This window comes from Erythrolamprus reginae, chromosome 1 (genome assembly GCF_031021105.1).
Source record: "Erythrolamprus reginae isolate rEryReg1 chromosome 1, rEryReg1.hap1, whole genome shotgun sequence".
In the NCBI taxonomy this organism is placed as follows: Eukaryota; Metazoa; Chordata; class Lepidosauria; order Squamata; family Dipsadidae; genus Erythrolamprus; species Erythrolamprus reginae.
Window position 1 is genome coordinate 56,778,606 of NC_091950.1, and position 26,963 is coordinate 56,805,568.

Genomic DNA, 26,963 nt, shown 5'->3' on the forward strand with positions numbered 1-26,963 from the left:
TTAAAAATTAAAATACCATTTTATTGAAGTATTGGTATACAGCATGATTGCTGTGAATTTCTAGTTAGGTGATAAAATTTAAACAATAGAAAATACATGTACTTAAATGATGTTTTAAACATTCTTTGCAATATTAAGGGTTTGTATTCTTTAACATAATTACAATTATCACAGCCATATTTTACAGTGTGGTAAATAGTTTTGTAGGCTGCTGTTTCTAAACATTTGCAATTACATTATGTCAATTTCAGATACTCCTTTCAGTCTTAAAAATTCAATAGATTAACCTGATAATTATGACCTACCAAAAAGCAATTTACACATTCTGTGCTGGCAATCAATAAAAACATTTTGATGATATCACTAAGCCTCTGCACTATCATTGCCTACCAGTTAACCGCTGTTTATAATACACACACTGGCCTCAGTCATATTCATTGAATGTCTAATTTTAGCTAAAAGTTGTACTTCAACTAATTCAGCAAACCATATAATGATCCAAATTGGCTTTTTAACAACAGCTAGCAGAATATACCATAATGAATGTCCTAAAACTAAGCAGATACAAAATGTTGCATTCAAATAAGTCTTTGAGAAACAAGTACCTTGACCCTGAATGCTAATTCATTAAGACCTTTATCTAGGGTTTTCCTTTAAGTCATAAAAAAGATTGCTGACACCCATACTGTCTTAAGAGGTGATCAGTATAGTTTCTAAGTAGTTATTTTCTGAAAACTAACCAGCCCTTTCTTTGAAACAAGTGACATTCTGTGACTCCATGATAATTTCACTTCTCAGCATAGTTACTAGGAAATTGGTGTATGTGCGTGGCTGCAAATAATACTCAGCCTTCTAGGACACAAATCAAGATGAACAAGAAGTTAGATTTAAATTGGGAGGGAAATCCCAGAATTTAGGAAAGACAGCTGATTGGAAGTCTCTTAAGACTTCCAATCTAGTCTAGCTACAATAGTACTGCATCTGATCTACCCTCCTCCTCTTTCGAGATTGAAATTCTTCAAAAAATTGCTGAATATCCTCTCGTTTAACAACCTGTTAATAAAAAGAAAACAAAAACAGGATGGTAGCATTGGTGTTAAAGTATAAAACATTTCACTGATGTTTGAAAAATAGTCATATTTAGAAGTTTAAGAATGCAGTTAAGTCAAATGCACCAATCTAACCAAAAAAATAAATGTTCACACATATGATACCAAAATTTTAAAGCCTTAAAAGAATCATAGGGATGGGGAAACTTGTTAAACTTCTAGTATATTGTGTGATATTTAAAGTGGCTATAGTTTACTCAATTACATTCAATAGGATGCTACAATATAGAATTTGTGAAATTGAATAATTAACATTCAATTCACCCTTCAGATTTTAATTCATCAATATCAGTTGATTCAACTTTATTCCAAATTCTGTTACGTTCTGTTAAGTGAAATACACTTAAAATCACCTTTCTTTTATATATAGTCATTTCATTTATATTAACATTAAAATTTATTTACAGATTCACTACAACATTAGCAGAAAGACGAAACTAAGCAGCAAACTAAACTAATGAAAATGGAAGTCTTTTTGCTCTTTATATTTTCAACATTCCCTTTCTTGGAGTTCTAAGAAAATTTGGAAGCTCTGAGATTTTATAAGACTTCTGCATCCCAGATACTTGAGGTATTCTATCAAAAAGACAAACAGCAGGTGTCTCCATTTCAGTAAGTCTCAATACTCAAGCAGTTCCAATTCTGTTATCCTTATGAACACAAAATTAGCAACCCAAAGTTTGATATCGAATTTTGAATGTCTTCTATAATCATAAGTTCACTTACCAAATGCAAATAGTACTTAATTGCTACAAAGTCTGTTACATTTCTTTCTAATTTGCAAAGTCTTTTGATTTTAGATTTAAATCTTTGTACATACTTTCATAATTATCTATGGCTAGTTGACAGAAGTTCAAGCTTTCCTATTTTCAGCCCACTGCTTTAACCATAGAAACAGCTAGGCATATTCAGACCAAAATACTAGTAACAGCATTAAACCAAACTTTGTATTGTAGAAAATTTCTGAAACTGGGCAGTTTGGTCAAGGTCATGTAAAATCTGATAGGTCAACTTGAATTTCCTGCTTTGGAAGCTACTCCAAGGTCCTGGAACTATTTGCTCAATAATCTTTGGTTTCAAACAGTTGATGGAGAATGAAGACCTGAAGGTGCTGAGGAGTTATGGATCACCCTGTAAAAAACTATGTTTCTATGTTATTAGCAAGTGATAATTTAAAATTTTTCCCTATAGAAATCTTTATTGAAGTTATTGAGTTGGAAATCTAATCTTTTTGCCTACTTTGGGATACATCTTATCCATGCTCTAGATTACTGGTAGTACATTCCTGCTTGGCTCTTAAGGAGGAAAAGGGGAGAATGCACTGGAGAAACAGTTATCTAAATAGCTGAAGACATGCATATTCCAGGTTATTATTATTAATATAAATTATATGGGAATATTAGTAGCATATTTACTTCTTAAATATGCAAAACTATCCTAGTGGTCTCATCTATCTTATACAGCTGAAAATCCATATATGCAATCTGTCAAAGTGGTACAGGTAACAACTGCTATATTTTTAAATTACGGTATTCAAAGAATAATTTCCTAATAGTATCAGATGGTACTATGTACTTACTGTTCCTTCATTTGCAAATCTTCTCAAATAGTCTGTCAATTCTGTTTTCAAATCATTGTACTCTGAACCAAAAAAAAAGATGTTATTGTTATTAGAGGGCTATTATTATCTTTACAGCTTGTCAGCTTTAAAGATGTCCCTCTCTCCCCAGTACTGCTTTAATTATACTACAGTTACTGCACCTCTATCTCCCTATATTTTTTATATTATATGTCTCACAATATAGGCCCAGATTACTGGTTTATAAATAATTTTAAAATATCCATATTCCTTATTGCTCAAGGACATTTAGCTTATCTAATTTAAACATTTCTGATAGATTGCTGCTGACAGTATTTTACAAACAATCCTATAAATTCTTATTCAAGTGCAAGACTCAGTAAAGTCAATGGAATTTTCTTCTTATTCAACTCTAACCCAACATTCTAACTTAGTTAATTACTACTATTATGAGATTTTTGTGAGCTGATTTTTCCAGCCTCTAAATTAATAAAAAAAAAAATAGAGCATCAATTTAAAAACCCTTCTCTCCCAATTCTATTTACATATAGAAAGTGAGATGCTTTTAAGAATAGTTCTCTTATTTTAATTACTTACCGCAGATGAGTTCTACCTGCTGTACTCTGTTCATACTGTTAAGTGTGTCCATTAGAGGATCTCTTCTATCTGCTTCTTGGTCATTTGACCCTTTATTTTCATAAGCCAAGACAGTATCACATTCATCTGTTAGGAATGGGACTTCCATATCAGAATACATTTTCTGAAGAATAAGAAATTATTTTCACTATACATATATATATCTATAAAATATTTCATGATTCCAAAATAGAAGCAAGCTACTTTCAAATTCATTTCTTTAAAGAGCAGCAATTGCAAGAGAGGACAGTTCTAACACTGGAAATGGATCGATTTTAATATTATCTACGATTTCAAAGTGTGGCAGAAGAAAACTTGGCTGAAACAGCAGAAATTTTGGGGATGTGATGGAGGAAAGTAACGAAAAGATCCTTAATGATATTGATGAAATTTACAGAATCCACACAATGAAAAATAAGTTGCCTAGAGAGGTTCATATTAGGTTCACAAAGAAATCATTTAGAACAGAAATATTGCAGAAATTAAGGAATACTACAATTAAACCAGGGGAAAAGAGATAGTGATACTGAAACAAGTCCCAAGAAGGGTAAGAGATTTGAGAAGAGAATACCAATTTTTGACAAAAAGACTGACGGAAAGAGGAACAAATTTCAGATAGTTGATACCAGAAGAGCTAACGATGGTTTGGCATGAACAAAGATCACTAGAGATATGCCATGTTCCTTCTTGCTTCAAATGCTTCACTATCATCTCAGTGCCAAAGAAGCCCTCTGTAAAGGAACTGAATGACTACAAACCAGTAGTTATGAAAACCTTTGAAAGGCTAGCAATATATCACTTGAAAACCATCACGAATCCACTGTTAGACCCCCTGCAATTTGCATACTGAGCAAATAGATCAGCGGTCCCCAAACTACGGCCCGCGGGCAATTTATCTACGGCCCACTGAGGCAATTTATCAGGCCCACGGGGAGCGCATGAGATTTTATCAATAGATTAAGCTCCCAAATCTCCTGTCCATTCACCGCGGTCTGCTGCTGAGCAAGGAGGCGGTACAGAGGCGGCAGCAGCTTCAAGGGACCAACAGCTGGTCTTTCTCAGTGCTGCATTGCTGCAGCCTCCAAGCTCCGCTGCTGTCCCCGGGCACTGTTACCTCTAAGCTGCGCTGAGAGAGAGAGAGAGAGAGAGAGCGGAGGGTGGCTTGCCGGTCCACGGCCCCCTGGATGAGCGGTCCCGCATGGCCCCAGCAGTGGACTTCGCCATCGCCTCTGCCCATGTCCGGCTCTCCAGCAAAGAGACAGCAGCCACGTCCACCCTTTTGCCCTCCACGGCACCCAGCGCCTGGCCCCAGGCCACCGCCTCCTCCCGGTAGCGCGCCTGACCTCTTCCTGCAGGAACAGGTGGTGGGGCGGAAGTTGTTGGACTTATCTACACGTGCGCCTGTTGACTTGGAAGAGGGGAAAGAAAAAAAATCTGTGTCTCCAAAGAGTGGGGGGGAAAGAAAGAAAAAAAAGAGCTCCAACTTAGCGGAAGGCAGGAGGGGAGAACCGAGCGTGCTGCAGCAAGTTTGCTTGGCAAAAAGGCGGCTACTCCTTTCTGGGGCTTTTTTTTCTCCCCCGAGCGTGCTGCAGCAAGTTTGCTTAGCTTTCTGGGGCTTTTTTTTCTCCCCCTCCACCACCCCTTTCCGAATGTTGTTTGCCACTTAGGAGTGACCCTCTCTCGGGCTTGTTGTGGATGAGGGGGAAAGCCATAAGCGCGAATTAGCAAAACCAGTTCAACCTCTTCTTCGCCTCCTTACCGACTACTGGAAAAAAAAGAAGCTTCGTTGGGATTTTGGCTCTCCGCAGAGACTTTCCAAATGTGCTTTCCTGGGCAGCTGGGCTTTTCCCCTCATCCACACCACATCCACAACAAGCCCGAGAGAGGGTCACTCCTAAGCGGCAAACGACATTCAGACAGGGGTGGTGGAGGGGGAGAAAAAAAAGCCACAGAAAGCCAAGCAAACTTGCTGCAGCACGCTCGGTTCTCCCCTCCTGCCTTCCGCCAAGTTGGAGCTCTTTTTTTCTTTCTTTTCCCCCCCCTCCCCTCTTTGGAGGCGCAGATTTTTTTCTTTCCCCTCTTCCCAGTCAGCAAGCGCGCGTGTAGATAAGTCCAACCACTTCCACTCCACCACCCGTTCCTGCAGGAAGAGGTCGGGCGCGCTACCAGGAGGCGGAGGCGGCGTGGGGCTGGGCGCTGGGCACCGTGGAGGGCAAAGGGGTGGACGTGACTGTGCCTCTTAGCTGGAGAGCCGGACGGGGGCGGAGGTGACGGCGAAGTCCGGTACTCTCCGCTCTCTCTCGCTCTCTCTCTCTCAGCGCAGCTTAGAAGTAACAGTGCCCAAGGACAGCAGCGGAGCTTGGAGGCTGCAGCAATGCACACCAAGGACCGTGTGTTGGTCCTTTGAAACTGCCGCCGCCTCCGTTAGGGCAAATTCAGGGGGTTAGCTGGAGAGCCGGGCAGAGGCAATGGTGAAGTCCAGTGCTGGGACCATGCAGAGCTGCTCATCCAGGGGGGCGTGGACCGGCAAACCACCCTCTGCTCTCTCTTTCTCTCTCTGTTGCCAGCATGGTGTATATGAGAGAGAGAGAGAAAAAGGAGGGGAGAGAGAAAGAAAGCAAGATAGAGAGAAAGTGAGAAAGAAAGCAAGAGAGAGAAAGAGGGAGAGATAGAGAGTGAGAGAGAAAGAGGGAGATAGAAATAGAGTGAGAGAGAAAAAAAGAGGGAGAGGGAGGGAGAGATAGAAATAGAGAGAGAGAAAGAAAGCAAGAGAGAGAAAGAGGGAGGGAGAGAAAGAGAGAGGGGGAGAGAGGGAGAGATAGAAATAGAGTGAGAGAGAGAAAGAAAGCAAGAGAGAGAGGGTGAAAGAGGGAGAGAGAAAGGAAGAGGGAGAGATACAAAGAGGGAGAGAAAAAGTGAGTGAAAGAGAAAGAAAGAAAGAGAGAGAGAAAGAGAGGAAGAGAGGAAGGGGGAGAGATGGAAAGAGTGAGTGAGAGAGAAAAAGAGAAAGAAAAATGAGAAAATTATGGAGAGAAAACGAGGGAGAGGAAAATGAAACAAATTAAAGAGAAGGAAGAAAAGAGAGGGAAGAGAGGTGGAGAGGAAGGAGGGAGGGAAGGAAGGAAGGAGAAATGGAGGGAGTTTCTTGATTTAAGTTTAAATTTACTTGTTAATAAAAATGTATAAATTACTTTATTACTTAATTACTTCTTATTTTAAATATTGTATTTGTTCCCATTTTGTTTTTTACTTTAAATAAGATGTGCAGTGTACATAGGGATTTGTTCATAGGTTTTTTTTAATAGTCTGGCCCTCCAACAGTCTGAGGGACAGTAAACTGGCCCCCTGTGTAAAAAGTTTGGGGACCCCTGAAATAGATCAACAGATGATGCTGTTAATATGGCTCTGCACTATATCCTACAACATCTTGAATTTCCAAAGACTGATGCAACGGTCTGTGTAGATTTTCAAATAACAGAAGAAAACACAAGCACTCAATTTTTTCTAATATACTAATTATAAATACCCTGAGTATGAATTTTTTTTTGAAATGTTTCAATTTTTACTATCAGTTTTTTAAAAATCTTCCAAAAAGGAAGACAATGAATTTAAGATGAAATGAGAACCAGTTTGATCTAGCACAGGGGTTGGCAACCTGCAGCTCTGGAGCTGCATGCAGGTCTTTGGGGCCCTTGCTGTGGCTCCCTGTCCGATCATTGCCTGCCCTTGCCCTCTGCTCCCTCATCTGCCCTGAGAAGATAAGGCACATGGTGTGAATGGAAAAGCAGCTTTTGCTGATTTTTTGGTGCTAGTTGAGGAACATTAGCCACTCCTGCGGGTGACCTTCCTCCCCCTCTTGTGACTCCCTGGCTGGCTGTGGTGGCGGCGGCGGGAGGATGCACATGCACGGGGAGACCATCAAGCGAGTGCCAAAGCGCAGCAAATGCGTGCTCAGAGGGCGGGCGGTTGCTCACTTAAGGAAAATCTTTGGACAACAGACTCTTCTGCCCTAAGGATCTAGCCATCGCCTTGCCGTGTCCTGTCCCTTACCCCCGTAGTTCTTCAGCTAAGTGGGGTGGGCGTAAGCTCCAGCCTGAAGCAGCAGGAAGCGAAGGCTGCCTTTGCTCTGGCAACCCTCCTAGTCGTCTCATGTGGGGTGGGAGGGGCACGGCAAGGTGATGGCCAGATCCTTAGGGCAGGAGAAAAGCGGCCCTGTAGCTACCTTCATGCCACATTTACACATAAGGCAGCCTTCACTTCCTGCTACCCTCCCTGCTCAGCCGAAGAGCTTCTGAGGCGGGGGTGTGGGAGGACAGGACACAGCAAGGCAATGGCCAGATCCTTAGGGCAGGAGAGAAGTCCCATCCAAAGACCCTTAAGCAAGGAGCTGCCCACCCTCTGCATGCGCCTTTGCTGCACTTTGATGCTCCCTTGAGGAGGGTATCCCCACGCATGCCACAGCCAGCTAGGGAGTTGCAAGATGGGGAGGAGGTTTGCCTGATGAGAAGCCTCTGCTGGGGGTGGCAATCATTTCTCAGCCCACAAAGAGAGAAGAGGAGAGAGAGGGGGGAAAATAGATGAGGGAGGGAGAGATGGGTGGGGAGGAAGGGAGAGAGTAAGATAGAGACGGAGAAAGAGAAAGAAAGATGAGAGGGAGAAAGAGATGGAGAGAGAGAAAAGAAAACAGCCACAAAACCTGGGTAGCCATAGCTGGATGAAGGCATAGCTGTCATGTGACTCGGTGGGAGTGATGCTAAATTGGCCACACCCACCCAGGTTTTGTGGCTCCAGGTATTTTGTTTTCTCTGGGAAGTGGGTCCAAATGGCTCTTTGAGTTTTTAAGGTAGCCGACCCCTAATTTAGTATTAAGGTGCTGACCTAGAAACCAGGAGATGGTGAATTCTAGTTCGCCCTTAGGTATAAAAGCCAGCTGGATGACTTGGAACAGTCACTCTCTCTTAGCCCAGCCCACCTCACAGGTTTGTTCTTGCAGGGAAAATAGGAGGAAAGAGGATTAGGAATGTTTACCACTTTGTGTTACAGTGATCCCTCGAGTTTCACGATCTCGATCTTCGCGAAACGCTATATCGCGATTTTTCCACCCGATGACGTCACTCTCTTCCTTCCTTTCTCATCTTTCTTTCTCTCTCTCTTTCTCTATCTTGCTTCTTCCTCTCTCACACTCTCTTCCTCCCTCTCTCATCTCTTTCTTTCCTTCTCTCTCTTTCTCTATCTCTCCCCCTTTTGCTCGAGCGGCCGCCTAGCAGCTGATCTGCTCGGCAGCGCAGCACCAGCGAGGAGCCGAAGATCCGGGTTTCCTCTTTTCGTGGGCAGCGGGGAAACCCGGATCTTCGGCTCCTCCTGCTGCTGCGCTGCTGAGCAGATCAGCTGCTAGGCGGACGAAGGAACCTTCCCTGGGTCTTCCCCCGCCGCCCACGGAAAGGGGAAACCCGGATCTTCGGCTCCTCGCTTCCTTACGCCAAACACGTATTTTTTGAGCTGCTTGTGGGAGTGGCTTTGTGCAGAAGGAAAAGAGGGAGGAGGGAGAATGGCTGAGGGACCCCCCTCTCCCTCTGTAGCGAAGGGTGCGCGTGCTTGCTCTGGGCGGTTGCGTGACTGATTAAAAAGGTGGCGACTGGGAAAGGAGCGGCGCGCGCCCTTCCTTAAATGACTTATCGCTGTCGTCGTCGCGTGGTCAGAGCCGCGTCTGCCTCTCCCTTCTGTGCGCTCTCGTTCTGTCCCCGTCGTGTGTGAGTGTGCACCGGTGGGGGAGGGGAGCGAATGAGGCGTCTCTGCCCTCCGCCGGTTCATTTTTGTATTCCTCCCTTCCATGGTTGCTGCTCCACCCCTCTGGTTGAATAGCCTTTGGCTGCTTAGCCGGGGCCCTAGGAAAGAAAACGGAGGGGGTGGGAAAAAGGTGACGACCTGGCGGCGGTAGCGAGAGGCAGCAGTGGAGCGAGAGGCGGGCGAGTGGCTGAGGCCTAGAGGAGAAAGAAACGGGGAGCGGCGGCAGCTGCAGAAATTTTTGGCGTAACCACTGGAACCTCCGGGACGGATTTGGGTTGTTCGGTGTGGAAGGATTGGATTTAACGTGGTGTGCTGATTGGAGGCGGCGTTGTCGTCGTCGGCGTGTTGTGCGGGGAGCGCGGAGGGGATCCTGCCCGCGCCCGCTCCCGTCTCGGCCGCCTGCAAGGATAATTCTGCCCTATCTGGACCATGGCCGATGACGACGTGCTGTTCGAGGATGTCTATGAACTGTGCGAGGTGATCGGCAAGTAAGTGGCCGGGGTGGGGAGTGGGGAGGAAGGAAGCAAATGGGCCAGGAGCGGGGAGAGACCAAAGCAGCGAGGAGCCGAAGATCCGGGTTTCCCCTTTCCGTGGGCAGCGGGGAAACCCGGATCTTCGGCTGCTCGCTGCTGCTGCGCTGCCGAGCAGATCAGCTGCTAGGCGGACGAAGGAACCTTCCCTGGGTCTTCCCCCGCAACCGCCCAGAGCAAGCACGCGCACCCTTCGCTACAGAGGGAGAGGGGGGTCCCTCAGCCATTCTCCCTCCTCCCTCTTTTCCTTCTGCACAAAGCCACTCCCACAAGCAGCTCAAAAAATACGCGTTTGGCATAAGGAAGCGAGGAGCCGAAGATCCGGGTTTCCCCTTTCCGTGGGCGGCAGGGGAAGACCCAGGGAAGTTCCTTCGTCCGCCTAGCAGCTGATCTGCTTGGCAGCGCAGCAGCAGCGAGGAGCAGAAGATCCGGGTTTCCCCACTGCCCACGGAAAGGGGAAACCCGGATCTTCGGCTCCTCACTGCTGCTGCGCTGCCGAGCTGATCAGCTGCTAGGCGGACGAAGGAACCTTCCCTGGGTCTTCCCACGCCGCCCACGCAAACTCCACCATCTGCGCATGCGCGGCCATGGAAAAAAGGGCGCGCATGCGCAGATGGTGTTTTTACTTCCGGAACCCTACATTGCGAAAAATCGATTATCGCGAGGGGTCGCGATAATAGAGGGATCACTGTATTTATAAAAAATAATAAAGGTGGCAAAAATATTTTTAAAATGGTGGACAAAATTATAAACATATACTACGCTCTCCTCCTCATATAGACAAAGCCCCCCTAAGGAAAAAATGAAATAGCAGTCCCACTAGAAGAAATGGAGGCCCAGTGCTTAGAATGACATATTTTAGGCTAATTCTGCTACCTGCCAATAGTTTGATTCTCACCACTCAAAGTTGACTCAGCCTTACATCCTTCCAAGGTCAGTAAAATGAGGACCTAGATTGTTGGGGGAAATATGCTGGCTCTGTAGACTGCTTAGAGTGTGCTGTAAAGCACTATTAAGTAGTACATAAATCTAAGTGCTATTGCTATTTAAGTACTGAAAAGAGAATAAATTAAGCTAGAGCAATACAGAGCAACATGCTATTGTTTCAGAAAAGAACTATAAATTCTTCTAAAACACATATAGATATGGCAGTTTAAAAATGCATACCACACATTCTTTGCAGGTGCACAATTTGCTTCGCCAGAGGTGTGGCCAGAAGGTAGCTGTATTTTGCTTTAGGTTCTGTGTGGCTTGAAGTTCTTGCAGCTTGCACACTGGCATCTCCTTCTTAACTGGCTGCAATAAAAGTTACCAATGTTATTTAGTTTCCTTATTCTTTACCCATTCCAGGCTGCTTGGTACTCCAGATTTACTGTTTAAAGTATAGTAGTATGCAGTTCTTCATTTGCACATTGAAATAGCTAATCTCAGAAAGGCATATTCCATATCAGAAGAGTTTGTTAAATGTATTCAACTAACTATACTTAACAGAAACTTTCTCATAGTTTTGAGTTAAATGCATGAAAACAAAAAAGGATAATAATGTACGGGATGGGATTTATAAACCCAAATACCATAGCTCTATCTCATCATTCCTATCACCCATTTCCTCCCACTTATGACTGTATGACTGTAACTTGTTGCTTGTATCCTTAAGATTATCATTAATATTGTTTCCTCACTGCTTATTTGACTCCATGATAATAATTAAGTGTTGTACTTCATGATTCTTGACAAATGAATCTTTTTCTTTTATGTACACTGAGAGCATATGCACCAAGACAAACTCCTTGTGTGTCCAATCACACTCGGCCAATGAATTCTATTCTATTCTGTAAATTAAAAAATTTTTCGGGGTGGATGGGTGGATGCCTTCAAGTCAGTCTTGCCTCCCGATGACTGACTGAACTAGTTCTTGCAGTTTCCTTGGCAAGATTTCCAGCAATCATTTGTCACTGCCTTCTTCTTAGGACTGAGAGACTGGCCCAAAGTTATTCAGGGGTTCAAGCCTAAGGCTGGATTAGAATTCATGATCTCTCTGTTTCTAGTCCAGTGCCTTAACTATTACACCAAACTCTCATAAATTAAATTAGTTTATAGGACTCTACTTAATACATATTGTGGCAATAATGCAGCCAGGAATATCACGAGCCCAGAATTACAGCTTTTAATAATATGGTGTAAAACAAGAAACATAGGACTTACCACAGAACATTCATTGCCAGAACTGGTAGACGGTTCATTAATTTGCATTATTTTATCTTCAGTCTTAATTTGATCTACACTGTTTTCATTTTTGATTTCTTCAGTTTCTTCAACATTCAGCACAGTTCCATTATCAGCTGCATCAATAACTTTGGTCACAGTTGGAACTACAAGAAATAGATACCTAGACCTATTAGTATAAATACAGTAATTCCTCGTCTTAAGAAACATTGGTTCTGGAAGGAGGTTCGTAAGGCGAAAAGTTCGTAACACGAAACAATGTTTCCCATTGGAAACAATGTAAAAGCGATTAATGCGTGCAAGGGGGGGAAAATCCCAAAATGGCGCTCCACTGGGCGCCGCCGCCCGGCTGTCACCTTTTAAAACAGCTGGGGGACTTCTCGGTGTTCTCCCAAACCCGAACTTTTTGGTTCGGGTTCGGGAGGCAGCCGAGAAGCGCCACCGCCTGCCTGTCACCTTCTTAAACAGTAGGGGGGCTTCTCGGCATTCACCCGAACCTGAAAGTTCCGGAGCCCGCCGAGAAGCGCGGTCGAAACGTGGCCTCCAGGAAGGATGTCTTCGTGACGTCAAAGCTCCGCCCATGGAATTCCCTCTTGGGATTCCCCACCTCCTTTCCAGCCTCCAGATTGGCCGAAAACGCCGCCGCCGAGCGCCGCCGCCTGGCTGTAAACAGCTGTGTGCTTCTTGGCTGCCTCCGGACCCCAAACCCGAACTTCCGGGTTTGGGAGAACGTCGAGAAGCCCCCCTGCTGTTTAAGAAGGTAACAGGCAGGTGGCGGCGGCCAGCGGAGCACCATTTTGCGATCTACTGTGGGTTCGTAGGTGAAAAAAGTTTGTAAGAAGAGGCAAAATTTTGAACCCCGGGTTCGTATCTCAAAGTGTTCGTATCACGAGGGGTTCGTATCACGAGGTACCACTGTATAGCGCTATTTTCTACTTCAATTAGCTAAATATTTTTGGATAATTAAATATCAATGTAAACAATAAAGCTAACATTTTTAAAAGGAAACATAATAATGTCACATTATAACATTTTAATAAAAGTATTACAATTACAAATAATAACCCTTAAATTTTATGGGTTAAACTACTGATCTTATACAGTGATGCTTAAAAGTTTGTAAAACCTTTTTTCAGTATTATATATCCAAATATTTGAATCTCCAAATTTATAGTTTTTGATCATTTTCCTCAATAAATCAATGAACAAGAACTACTTTAATTGGGCCACCTTTATCTACTTTTAGGATTTGTGCAACACAATCCATTATCAGCAGCAATAACGATTAACATTGGTTATATTATATTGGTTATATTTATGTAGAAATATTGACAAATCAAGATTCTCAAACTTTTCAGTACAGTGATCCCTCGATTTGCGCGTTCTCGATTAGCGCGAAACGCTGCAACGCGGTTTTTCAAAAAATATTAATTAAAAAATAAGTCCGCGTTTTTTTTCCTACACCACGGTTTTTCCCGCCCGATGACGTCATACTGAGGGAGAGAAGGGAAGGAGGGAGGGAGAGAAGGGAAGGAGGGAGGGTTGCCATTGCCATTGCCGCCAGCGCTGCCCCAAGAAAGCCGGTGAGAGGAAGGAAGGAGGGAAGGAGGGAGGGAGGGAGAGAAGGGAAGGAGGGAAGGAGGGAGGGTTGCCATTGCCATTGCCGCCAGCGCTGCCCTGTGGGTAGCGGCGAGGAGCCCGGAAAAATCACCATTGCATTGCCAGCCTCCGAACTTGCGTCGCTCCACCTTCTGCGCATGTGCGGCCATGGAACAAAGGGCGCGCATGCGCAGATGGTGTTTTTACTTCCGCATCCAGTATAACGCGGAAATCGGTTAGCGCGGGAGGTCTTGGAACGTAACCCCCGCGCTAACCGAGGGATCACTGTATTGCTATATTTTATTAACTTGAAATGTAATTTTTGAATAAAATTTTAAATGTATCATTTAGTAAGCCTGCACCTAATATTTTATAACATGGTACTAGGTGACTATAGTCAGAACTATCAGAAATCAGTAAAACGTATAACAGCTGTAATCTAATATCACAAGGCCTTGGAAAAAAGGATCCCTTCAGTAATACATATATTCTGCTGTATAAAGACTGGGGACTATCTGAACATATTTTATGCACAGGTCACCACTGCTGGACCACACTAGAGAAGCACAAATGCTTATGTTTATTTTCTTCCAAAATCCAATCATGAGTTACACAAATGTTGCTCAAGTAAGAAATGTACTCACATACAGTCATGTGAAAAAGAAAGTACAAAAGAAAACAATTACTTCAAGTTATTACTGCTACAGGTTGTTGTACAAGCTATTGAAGACATACTTAGTTTTTTACACATGGCTTCTGCATTTTGGCTTTCTTTTTGGGAAACAAATGACATGATGTAATATGTCATGTGTTGTTGTTCATCTGAGGCTGTATTTACCTACTTGTAAGAATTGCTAAGGACCAGATTATTTTTATTATGTCCTGATATGTAACCATAGAACTTAAGAGGGTGCGCTTTCTTTTTCACATGATTGTAGATACCATTTTCACATGATTGTAGATACCATTAGATGAGAATACAACTTCCTCTAAAACTTATTTTGACAGAAGTAGAAGTTTGAGGAAAATACTTGCCAGCCAATTTCTTGGTATTTGCTGCATTTCAACCCTCTGTAAGCAGCTGACTTAAGTCAGATTTAACTTTCAGGACAGAATTCTTTTCCATGCAGCCATGTTTAGTATTAAAATTTTAGACTGCATATCATAAAAAACTTAGATATTTAATCCCAAGCAATTCATTAAATTAATAAAATGCAACAAGATGAATACATATTTTACTCATGCCAATTAAATTAAAGCATCTAATAAAAAAGCTTCAATTTCAATGAATTGTGATATTTGGTCAGGATTCAATCAACAATGGCTATTTTCCTCACCTGCTAATCGCGAGGCATATGCCCACAAGAAAGGGCAGTGATCCATGCAAGACTGGCATATCATTTCATGAAAATCCCCACTATCTGGAGGGATAACACCAAGATGCTGGGGAAAAAGCAAATGGAAATCCAGAACAATTGTGTATTACCGACAACAAGTAGCAGGACTTTTCATTAAAATTATAACGATGGATCTACTATTACAGAATTAGAGTTCATGTTTTTCCTCATTAGTTCTATAGTCTGTGCAGTGTATATGGCACCAGCTATAGATACTTGCTGAAAGATTAGCTTTATTTTCAAATCTAATTATTCCTTGAAAAGGCTGTAGTTCAGTAATGGCTAACCTTTTCCAGACTGAGTGCCCAAAGCAAGTGTGTGTCCATGCATGTAATCCCTGTGTGGTGCCCACGATCTGCCCCTGCACATGAATGAGTGTCCGCCTGCGTATGCGGCTGTGTGCTTCCGCACCCTTGTGTGTTCTTCACCCCTTGTATATGTGTGTCTTCTGCACGTGCATGTGCAGCCCCCCATGTGCGCTCTGCCCCCTGCGCATGCACGGCAAAGACCTGAAGACCATCTGGCCAGTGAGAGGCACGCACGCATGCACAACGGAACTGAGCTTGGGCGAATGGTCATGTGCCTACAGAGAGGGCACTTCATGCCACTTCTGGCCCACATGCTATGGGTTGACCATCACAGATGTAGTTCATATTAAAATGTTTCTCAAACAAAATTTCAGCGCCAAAATTATTTTTAACACACATATAAGGGCATCTATTCTCCGAAAGATTTGATTGCAATAAAAAGCTGGTTTTTATAACTTACAAATTTCCAATCCTTTCCATTTATGAAACAATCTTATCACATTTGCTTACCCTTCCATGAAACCAATCTTCACAAACTATGCACTGGATCATTTCATCTGGAATCTAAAGATAGAGTCATAGTACCATATTACTAAATGTCAACCTTTCAGAAAAATGTCTTTGAAATAACAGCGCACACATAATGCTTCTATCAGTTTAGTTTAACTTGGCATTCTTATAACATAAGACTATTGTGGCCTTCTTTTATTTTTCTATTGCACATGTAAAATTCCTGGTTTTTCATTTGAAAAAGAAAAGATGATAAATTTACTACATCTTATGAACTGCATTTGCGCAGAATACATTTGCATCTTTTACATATCAATACAATACAATTTACCTCATCATCAGGGTCTGGGTAAGGTCTTTTACAAATACAATACAATCCATAGAAATTATCATTATATTTATTTGTTGGATTCACTGTTGCTTTTTCCTAAAAAAAAAAAAAAGCAAGACAGTACCTTAAATAGAAGATAAATCAAAAAGAAATTATATTAAAAAGCAGCTTATTTACTCTGTGCATCCTACTTCAATCATCATAAAAAAACCCAATAACACTTATCAACTGTCCTTGATGAAGGAAGATTCAAATATTGTACAAAATAAAATTAGGTCTTCCAACTAAAGTTAGCAGGCACTCCTGACTTTACTATTTTTATAAATAACTCAAGGTGGTGAACATATACAACATATCTTCCTCTTCTTATCTTCTCCACAATGACAACCCGCTGAGGTGGGTTGGGCTGAGAGAGGTGACTGGCCCAAAGTCAACTGTAGTATATATTAAGAACATGCAGCAGCTTTTGGAATTTACTTTCATTTACTATTTTACTAGGTTTATATGATGATGTAACTATCATTTGACTGAGTGGTTTACTATTTTACCACACATTAACATGTTTAAACAACAAACCAAGGGACCAAACAATAAATATTACCTAATGTATTATTCCTATACAGTTCGCTCATAAACCCATATAATTTATATTGCTATGCTGGAAGAATTCTGAAACCAACTCCCCTTAAAAGGGTTTTATTGACTTCCAGTAATGTCAAGAGAATAATTTAGAAACATAGAAGATTGATGACATAAAAAGACCTCATGGTCCATCTAGTCTGCCCTTATACTATTTCCTGTATTTTATCTTAGGATGGATATATGTTTATCCCAGACATGTTTAAATTCAGTTACTGTAAATTTACCAACCATGTCTGCTGGAAGTTTGTTCCAAGAATCTACTATTCTTTCAGTAAAATAATATTTTCTCATGTTGCTTTTGATCTTTCCCCCAACTAACCTCAGATTGTGCCTCCTTGTTCTTATGTTCACTTTCTATTAAAAACACTTTCCTCCTAAACCTTATTTAACCCTTTAACATATTTAAATGTTTCGATCATGTCCCCCCTTTTCCTTTTGTCGTCAAGACTATACAGATTGAGTTCATTAAGTCTTGACTGATAAGTTTTATGCTTAAGACCTTCCACCATTCTTGTAGCCCGTCTTTGGACCCGTTCAATTTTGTCAATCTTTTTGTAGGTGAGGTCTCCAGAACTGAACACAGTATTCCAAATGTGGTCTCACCAGCGCTCTATATAGCGGGATCACAATCTCCTTCTTCCTGCTTGTTATACCTCTAGGTATGCAGCCAAGCACCCTACTTGCTTTTTCTAACGCCCGAACATACTGTTCACCCATTTTGAGACTGTCAGAAATCACTACCCCTAAAGAACAGTTTAAGAGCAGACAGCTGATGCAATGAATGAATCAGCAAGGTCTTTGGTTGTTATTCCTTTAAGAGCCTGTGTAATAAGAGGTGGCCCTGCTGGAGTGCGGGTTGGTTTCTCACATTTCTTCCCAGCTGTAATTGCTGTTGGTTTAGATACTGCTTGTGTATGTATAGTACTCATATGGTCCTGCTGTAGATCAAAACCACTATTTGATACAAACCACTGTTGACTGTACTTGCTCCTGGGTTGATACATATGTTAGACCTGTGCACATTCTGACATAAGGTAAGGCAATTCTCTAGAGGATCTATTCCAGAGAGACACAAAAAAGGTCTGCTTGTGAGAATCCTATAGATTATTTGAAAGAGGAAATCTGGAAGGAGCCCATTTCTTCCTGTTTTAAGTGGGCCAGCAGAAATTATTGGGAGTAGGATGTCCAAAGTCCCAGAAATCAAATGACAACCAGTGCAGATCTTGAAATGACTGTTAAATGAATGGATTTAGGCATGCACACAATTACTCAATTGCTGCATTCCAGACTCTAGCTTCAAGGACAATCCCATGTATAGTCACTGTAACAGCCTATTTGTGAAGTGAGTATAGCATAAGGGACTATGAAAAGGTAATTTCTTTGCTTTGTTTTGGCAATAATTCCAGCTGCTTGGATTTCTCTTACAGCCTCCAACTGGACTTCTTAGTACCAAAAGCTTTCATTATACAATAATTTTCATAATTAATAATTACCTACCACTACCACTTTTCTCTCAAATATAAGCCTAATATTCATACTTACAGGATGTAGTTTGCATTTCAGATTTTTGAATTTACTGTTTCCACAATCACAGCGAAAGTTTCTGTGGGGAAAAAGGGAAAATTCTGAAAGATGCTAGTATCATGACCTTCCTACACTTAAAGCAAGTCATTTATAAGCTATATTCATAATGGAAAACATCTTCAAAAATTACTGAATTGCAATTATTAAATTATATTCACTGTCCATTTTTTCAAAGCAAAATAAATGTGTATATAAGTTATATAATTTCGGTTATAGTCCTAAATACATCATGAAGTTTTCAATAACAAGCAGGAAGAGGGAGATTATGATCCCACTATATAGAATGCTGGTGAGACCACATTTGGAATACTGTGTTCAGTTCTGGAGACCTCACCTACAAAAAGATATTGACAAAATTGAACGGGTCCAAAGACGGGCTACAAGAATGGTGGAAGGTCTTAAGCATAAAACGTATCAGGAAAGACTTAATGAACTCAATCTGTATAGTCTGGAGGACAGAAGGAAAAGGGGGGACATGATCGAAACATTTAAATATATTAAAGGGTTAAATAAGGTCCAGGAGGGAAGTGTTTTTAATAGGAAAGTGAACACAAGAACAAGGGGACACAATCTGAAGTTAGTTGGGGGAAAGATCAAAAGCAACATGAGAAAATATTATTTTACTGAAAGAGTAGTAGATCCTTGGAACAAACTTCCAGCAGATGTGGTAGATAAATCCACAGTAACTGAATTTAAACATGCCTGGGATAAACATATATCCATCCTAAGATAAAATACAGAAAATAGTATAAGGGCAGACTAGATGGACCATGAGGTCTTTTTCTGCCGTCAGACTTCTATGTTTCTATGTTTCTATGTTTCAAAGTAACTCTTTAACCCATAGAGCTATATATTGTGGTTATATTTTGTAGTAAACTGCAGTCTACTCTTCTCTAGCTGGAAATTAGGAATCTGAAAATTATATTTATTTACTCAAGCATATCACTTTTAAAATACACTGATGTAATATCTTGAGTCCAATAAACCTCTTTCTAGGTATGTTTTCCTTCTGTTAAAAAAGGCAATTGTATTCTATAAACCCATGATGGCAAACCTATGGCAAGCGTGCAAAAGATGGCACATAGTGCCCTCTCTGTGGGCACGTGAGCTATCACCCCAGCTCAGCTCTACCATGTATCATGCATGCATGCCCGCATGTGCATGAATGGGGCAGGGTACATACACGAGGTACATACGGGGCACACATACATGTCTTCGGAGAGGGACGGCATACAAACCTAATAAATTATTATTATTATTATTATATTATTTTGGGTGTTCGCGCAGGCATGCATGCGCTTTGTGCACTTGGTTCGGAAAAGGTTAGCCATCACTGCTACAGACACTCCTCGACTAACAACCATTTGCTCAGCATCAATTTGTTGCAGCATCCTCAAGATCAAATGATCAAAATTCACTTCTACTTATTTTCTCCCCATCTCTGTCTTTTTGGATGCCTTGCACTCTACCTTATATTTCCTACACTCTGTGTTTTGTATCCTTCCTTGTTTCTTCTTGCAAAAGCTCAGTCTTTTCTTTGCAAAACCAAAAAGGAAAAATGAAGGAATTCCTCTGTGAATGTGGCAGAGGCTTCAAGGAAGATGGGGCACAGCTGCAGGATTTTAAGCCTTAATTGAGGCATAGAAGAGCCTCTCTGTCCAGGAATCCCAGCACCAGGGATTCTGTCTAGGAATTCCAGCACTTGGAGTATTTGAGCATCTTTGTGGGAACTAGGATCTTTGTGAGAACTAAGTTGCAAGGGCCCTCCTGCAGGGTGCCTGGGAACAAAAGCCCTTCAGAATCCTGGTGAAGCAGATGGGCCCCAGAACAACAAACCACTCACCAGACGGCCACTAGCACTTCCCCAGCCACATGTGCTGAGGATTGCTCTAATAGAACCCACCTATACATGCTGATTCACAATATATGCTATACTGCCTTGGCTGTCAATACTTGTGGCTCTACCTGTTGCTAAAGCCTGCAGTTCCATTTTCAAGGAGCATTTGCAACGTAAGCTGCAGATTGTTTGCTGTGCCTCCCTGAAGCATGTGTCTCTCCCCTCCTCCCTCTGAGCCAAACAGCACACCTTACACAGCCTCCACCTTTGTCCAGGGAACTGCCACCACTTCTTCCTTTCCTCACTGTGTGCATCCCAGGCTGTACTTTCACCCAGCACTGGTCACCAACAGAAGAAAGATAGCAATGCTCACTTGTAGGCCATGGTAACATCAAAGATATGAAATGGAGTTTGGGGCACCCAAAAGGGGAGAATGAGGGGGAAAGATTGGCTGGTGGGGCGAGTTGAAATGAAGTTGACTGTCGCAGGGCAGAAGTATGAGATCCTCATCTAACAACAGTACTTTCCTAGCCTAACAAATGTTACTGGTTCTACTGGAGCTGCCATCATTAAACAGTGCAGTCATGTAATGTTTCACATAATGGCCACATTGTTTAGTGATCAAAGTTCGAGTCCCAACTATCGTTATAAATCAAGAACCAATTTAAACAGCTGAAGACTGATAAATTGGCCTAAAATGAATTTATATTCTCTTGGCTTACCTTTTTGTATATAACTCAAATAACTTGTGAGAGCCATGGCATTCATAGCTGCATGCTAAACAAATCCCTGCTGGTTCTTCACCTGATGGTGTACATGTACTGCAGGCATACAACGCCTGTCTCTTTACAGCACCCTGGAAAACAACAGTATAATAACAAAAACAGTTAGGGAAAATACCATGTTACAATTTTGCCTTTGCAGAGAAATCCTAAGACAACAAACCTGAATCCTAGAAGTTAAGGTGTTTTGTTCTTACTGGAAGTTTAATATAATTCTTCTTAGTATACTCATACTAACTCAACCAGGAATAAGTGATTATAATTAATTTCCTTTTAGATAAGTAGACAAACAGCAAATAATAATACCATGGAACTTGGTTATCTGACAGAGATAAGCCAGCCTCTATTCTTATTGCTAAGGAGCTATACAAGATCTTCTTGGCTGATCTCAGCTTTAAAGAGTCAATTTTATGTAGTGTCAAGGCATCAGGTTAGAAATTGGAAGGCTGTGAATTCTAATCTTGCCTTAAGCATAAGCCAGCTGCATGATCTTGGGCTAGTCATTCCTTCTCAGCCCTAAAAAAAAGAGCCAATGATAAATCACTTCCTAAATTTTGCAATTCTCATAAGCGATGGCAATACAGGAAGCCCTCAAGTTACCACCACAACTGAGACCAAAATTGATGTTGCTAAGTGAAACATTTAAGTTTGTTCCATTTTATGACTTTTCTTGCACACTTAAGCGAATCAGCACAGTTGTTAAAATTAGTAACAAAGTTGTTAAGTGAATCTGGTTTCCCCATTGACTTTGTTTGTCAGAAGGTCACAGAAAATGATCATACGACCCAGGGACCCTGCATCCATTATAAATGTGAATCAGTTGCCAAGCCTCCGAATGTAAATCATGGGACCATGGGGGTGCTGCAATGGTCATAAGCATGAAAAACGGCTGTATGTCACTTTTTAAGTGCCATTTGCTGTTACTATGTGCATAACTGGTTCGGTTTGGCAATATATAAAACAAACTAACAATGTATGCTTAAATGTATTGAAACACTATAACTTTAAGAGTGAGTGTTGCAGATTTCCATAAGAGGGAGCCAAAAGCGGGATTCTCTCTCTCTGTGCTATTTATGTTGTGACTGCTGTAATAGGAACTGTGTTAAATGCTGGTTTAAAGGGTGTACATAAGTGTACCAGAGTGCCTTCCGTCCCCTGTCCTAATGTCTCTTTATGTTTTACTAGCATCATGAATATGAACTCTATTATTCCAATGATTATTTCTTCTCTATTACTTCCAATGTTTTTCTAATCCTTTATTCATGTATATTAATATGATTATTTCTACTCATCACTACATTATGTACTGGACAAAACAAACAAATAAATAAATGTTGTGAATTGCCATAAGAGGGAGCCAGAAGCAGGATTCTCTCTCTCTCTCTCCTATTTATGTTATTTTCTCTGTGACTGCTGTAATAGGAACTATGTGTTAAATGCTGGTTTAAAGGGCATGCATAAGTGTACCAGAGTGCCTTCCGTCCCCTGTCCTAATGTCTCTATGTTTTACTAACATCATGAATATGAACTCTATTATTCCAATGATTATTTCTTCTCTATTACTTCCGATGTTTTTCTAATCCTATATGATTATTTCTATTCATCCCTACATTATGTACTGGACAAAACAAACAAACAAACAAACAAACAAATACTGCAGATTTCCATAAGAGGGAGCCAGAAGCAGGATTCTCTTTCTCTCTCTCTGTGCTATTTATGCTATTTTCTCTGTGACTGCTGTTTTATGTATTTGTAAGCTGAACAGGTAAGGCTTATAGTATTGTATATGTATTGAGATTCATTGACTGATTGTGTATGACTAGGACTGTTCAACTTGACTAAGATATTTGCCAAAGTAAATAATATTTTATGCACTTTAATGTATCTGGCTTGTATGACTGAACCATTACCCACATCTCTGGGCTTTCTGCTGGATATCTGCTAGAGCCCACATTTCCTCTGTGCATGTGCATCTTTGATAAGAGCTGTAACTCTGAATGGTCACTAAGTGAACTGTTGTAAGTCAAGGGCTATCTGTATATGCAGAGACTCGTCCAGTTAATCTTCGAAAATCTGACGGGGCTGATTTATTAATATTGACCCTTATGACAATCATTATGTTGTACCTCATGATTCTTGACAAATGTATGTTTTTCTTTTATTTACACTGAGAGCATATGGTGGGTAAAATTAGGACCCGGATTTGGGGGGGGGGGGGCGCAATATGCTGGCTCTCTTTAAAAAGTGCTGTTGCTATCATGTTATAAGCCGCCCTGAGTCTAAGGAGAAGGGCGGCATAAAAATCGAATAAATATGCATCAAAAACCAATTGCATGTGTGTGCAATCACACTTGGTCAATCAAGAATTCTATCCTATTCTAAGAGGTCGAAGAAGCTTTCTGAAGCGCCTTGAAGAAGCAGCCATTCCATCCCGCGACGCTTAGCCAGGCCCGCCCTCCCTCCGTCGTCTCTCACCTGAGAGTAACTGCAGCGCTCGTGGTCGCTCCCGCCCAGCACGGCGCGCGCTTCGTTCTCCAACTCCTCGCTTTCGGCCAGCACCTCGGCTAGCGACACGACGGGCTCCTCGGCGTTCCTGTCGCCCTCTTCGCCGCTCGTGGGAGTGTTGTTGCCGCCGTCCTCTTCTGGAGCGTCAGAAGCGGCCCTTGCCCTCTCCATCTCCCTAACGTCGCTGCTTGCTTCGCTCCGTCGTCAAAAGCCTCGAAGCGGAGGAGGAAAAGGCGGGAAAACGCGAACCAGCCGCCAGGCGACGCTTCCGGGCTTACCGGAAGCGGAAAAGCAAGCCCCGTCGGAGGACAAACGGGCTTTCCGCACGTCAGCTGCGGCAGCCAATCGCAAAGGTGGACGGAGGCGGAAACTATGCGCGGTCGGATGAGGGCCTCCCTCTCTGCTTATCAACAAGAGAAGCGAGCGGGATTGGGTGACGCATGCGCGTTGAATTGGGGGAGGAGAACTGGAAGAGCCTCCCGTTTCGGGGGATGGGGGATAGGCTAGGAGCTGGGAACCGAGCGATGGAGTTGCAGGCCCAGCTAACCGGCCGCGACGGCTTGAAACGAGCGTGGCGTGTTCGGTGTGATCCTCCGGGAGAGCTACGGGGCCTGCTGGCGGGCTTGTCTCGGCTGCGGGAAGAAGTCACCGCCCGGCTTGGCCCTCTGGTGCAGCAGGAGAGCGCCGGGGCCGCCGGAGACCGAGATGAGCGTGGAGGTGAGGGGCTGATTTCTTGGAAACGGCGTTTACCCTTGATAGTAATGGAGGGCGTTCCTGTGCGGCGCCTGCGAGGGCAGATTTCATTGCTCTGTTTCAACTCACAAACGAAGGAGGACCTTGAAGGATTTTGCAAGCAGACAGCTCTTCCTGTGAGTGAGGATAAAGGATAGAATTGTGCTTGGAGAATAGTGGTCCAAAGGTACCCAAACTGACCACTGTCGTGTCTGAAATAATAACAACAACAGAGTTGGAAGGGACCTTGAATGTTTCCTGACAACGGTCCTAACCCTTTGGTTGATCAGTCTTATTTGCGGTTCAACAAGAGCAATGTAATTTTCCTGTTGAAGTTATAAAACTTTTTCATAAAAGTTAGGGACAATGTAATTTTTCCATTCCATTCAATAGATCTGGAGTGACTTCTCCATTTTCTCAAGATATACTGGCTTACATCATCATCATCATCATCATCATCATCATCATAATAATAATAATAATAATAATAATAATAGCAACAACAGAGTTGGAAGGGACCTTGGAAGTTTTCTAGTCCAACCCCCCTGCTTAGGCAGGAAACCCTACACTACTTCAGACAGATGGTTATCCAACATCTGCTTAAAAATATAGGTTTTCTTTGCTTGAGCAGAGGGCTGGACTAAAAAACCTCCAAGGTCCCTTCCAGCTCCTATCCTATTCTATTTTAGAATAGAATAGAATTCTTTATTGGCTAAGTGTGATTGGACACACAAGGAATTTGTCTTGGTGCATATGCTCTCAGTGTGCATAAAAGAAAAGAAATTCATCAAGAATCATGAGGTACAATACTTAGTGATTGTCACAGAGGTCAAATAAGCAATGAGGAAACAATATAAATAAAATCTTAGGATACAAGTAACAAGTTGCAGTCATAAGTGAGAGGAGGTGGGTAATAGGAATGATGAGGAAAAAACCTAGTAGTAATAGCAGTGCAGACTTAGTAAATAGTTCGACAGTGTTGAGGGAATTATTTGTTTAGCAGAGTGATGGCGTTGTGTCTAGTGGTCTTGATGTGCAGTGCTTTAGAGTGACATTTTGAGGGTAGGAATTGAAACAATTTATGTCTAGGATGCGAGTGGCCAGTAAATATTTTCACGTCCCTCTTTTAGACTAATGCAGTACAGTATACAGATCCTCAGTGGAAGGCAGGTTAGCAGCAGTTGTTTTTTCTGCAATTGTTTATTCTATTCTATTATTATTTTCTATTCTATTTTCTATTCCATCCTTATTGTTAGGTTGTGTTTGGCGTCATGAATAGAATTAAGGCTTATTTATTTATTACATTTGTATGCCTCCAATTCCTGAGGGACTCAGTGCTGCTTACAACAGTAAGAACAATAAAACAATATAAAAAATTAACAACAACAGTAGCAATAATATAACACCATATAAAATTTCATTCATGCAGTCGCACAATATCATATATATCTTATTGGGCCCAGAATCAAAAAGGGTGTCAATTACTCACGACCCCCAGGCCTGACGGCAGAGCCAGGTTTTCAATGCTTTTCAGAAAACCAGTAGGGTGGGGGCAGTACGAACCTTGGGGGGTAGCATTGCTTAGTCGATGGGATCGGGAGAAGATCAACCCTGTGGGCTCTAATTGGTTTCTGGGAGGTGTGCAGCAGGAGGTGGTCCTGTAAGTAGTCTGGTCCTAAGCCATATAGGGCTTTATAGGTAATAACCAATAGGTTTGGTAACCTATACCACAGTATTTCTATCTTTAGACTAAAGAGAGTCATATGAAAGCTTTGTCTAACATAGATGGAGGATACAAATAAATTGGGGCCCAAAAAGTTATGCAAATAACCTATGGAAGATAGTGCAGATTGGAATATAAAAGGCAGGAAAAGTAAGGACGGTGCATTAAAAACATAATAAAAAGTTAACTGCTGGTGCTTCTAAGAAAAAAGAGGAAGGGTGTAATAGAGCTGAATGAAATTGGTCTGATCTTATGGAGTAGAATTGCAGAAAACACACAAAGAAATTAAGGTGTAGAAATTAATCATGAATGAAAGAGCTTTAGCGTATGTCTGAAAGCATAAATTGCTGTCATCTAGTTGTGAAAGTAGGAATCCACAAGTTAGTGACAGACAAAAAAGATTGGCCCATTCATAAAACCAGGAATGAATGATTATTGTGATTGTTTTGTTGGATTGACTTGAGATCCTCAGGAGAGATGAGATAATCATATATCTTTGAGAAAGGATGTGATGGCACCTGTTTTGAAGACAGCAGTAATGTACTCTTGCTGTAATCCTTCCCTTGACCAATTAATTTTTTTGTACACTTTCTGTTTCCTACTTCCATTTTTAGAGAATTTAGAAAAAGAGAGCAGACTTATCAGAGACAAAATATGGCCATGAATTCAGTTGGGTGACTTTGAGTCAGTCATTTTCAGCCCTACTTGCCTCACAGGATAGTGGTGATTGTTGACCAAATGTTGGATATGTTTGCTATCTTGAAGTATTTGTAAAAAGTAAAAGTGGGATACAAAGAAATCAATAATAATAAAATGATTTATTAGATCACTGTTACTTGGGATTCATGCCTGGTCATTGGTTGCTTTGGTTTATGATTTTTGTCATGTCCAGTGGAAGCACTGTTTTATAGTTTCCATTCATGTGTTCTGGCAGTGGTAGGACATCCCCATTAATTAGAGGACATTGCTGCTGGAGCTGTGGTGGCCATGGTTGAGAAGTCGCTGCAGATATCCTTCCAGTGTTCTCTGTCCTGAACAGACGCAGCATATTAATATTAGACTGTAACTACCATACTGCAGCCTCTGTTTGGCTTATTCAGATCTTTCCTGTGACATTTTTGTTACTTTCCAGCAGGTGGATGTCAT

General features: G+C 41.9%; 2 protein-coding genes across 2 annotated transcripts in view; one reads left to right on the forward strand and one right to left on the reverse strand.

Moving 5' to 3' along the window:
- Positions 1-23,741, reverse strand: UBR7 (ubiquitin protein ligase E3 component n-recognin 7). The gene is made up of 11 exons (XM_070752977.1): positions 23,333-23,741; positions 20,798-20,931; positions 18,197-18,257; positions 16,013-16,108; positions 15,682-15,735; positions 14,804-14,909; positions 11,847-12,013; positions 10,809-10,937; positions 3,286-3,448; positions 2,689-2,750; positions 1-1,053 (listed from the first exon to the last, which is right to left on the reverse strand). The coding sequence occupies exons 1-11, from the start codon at positions 23,531-23,533 to the stop codon at positions 961-963; spliced, it is 1,266 nt and encodes a 421-aa protein (XP_070609078.1). The 5' UTR covers positions 23,534-23,741; the 3' UTR covers positions 1-960.
- The window catches only part of GON7 (GON7 subunit of KEOPS complex), a 7,933-nt gene continuing 4,697 nt past the window's right edge, over positions 23,728-26,963 (forward strand). The window contains exon 1 of the mRNA XM_070753015.1: positions 23,728-24,079. Coding sequence (XP_070609116.1) covers positions 23,803-24,079 — 277 coding nt within the window. The 5' untranslated portion in view covers positions 23,728-23,802. The remainder of the gene's footprint in view (positions 24,080-26,963) is intronic.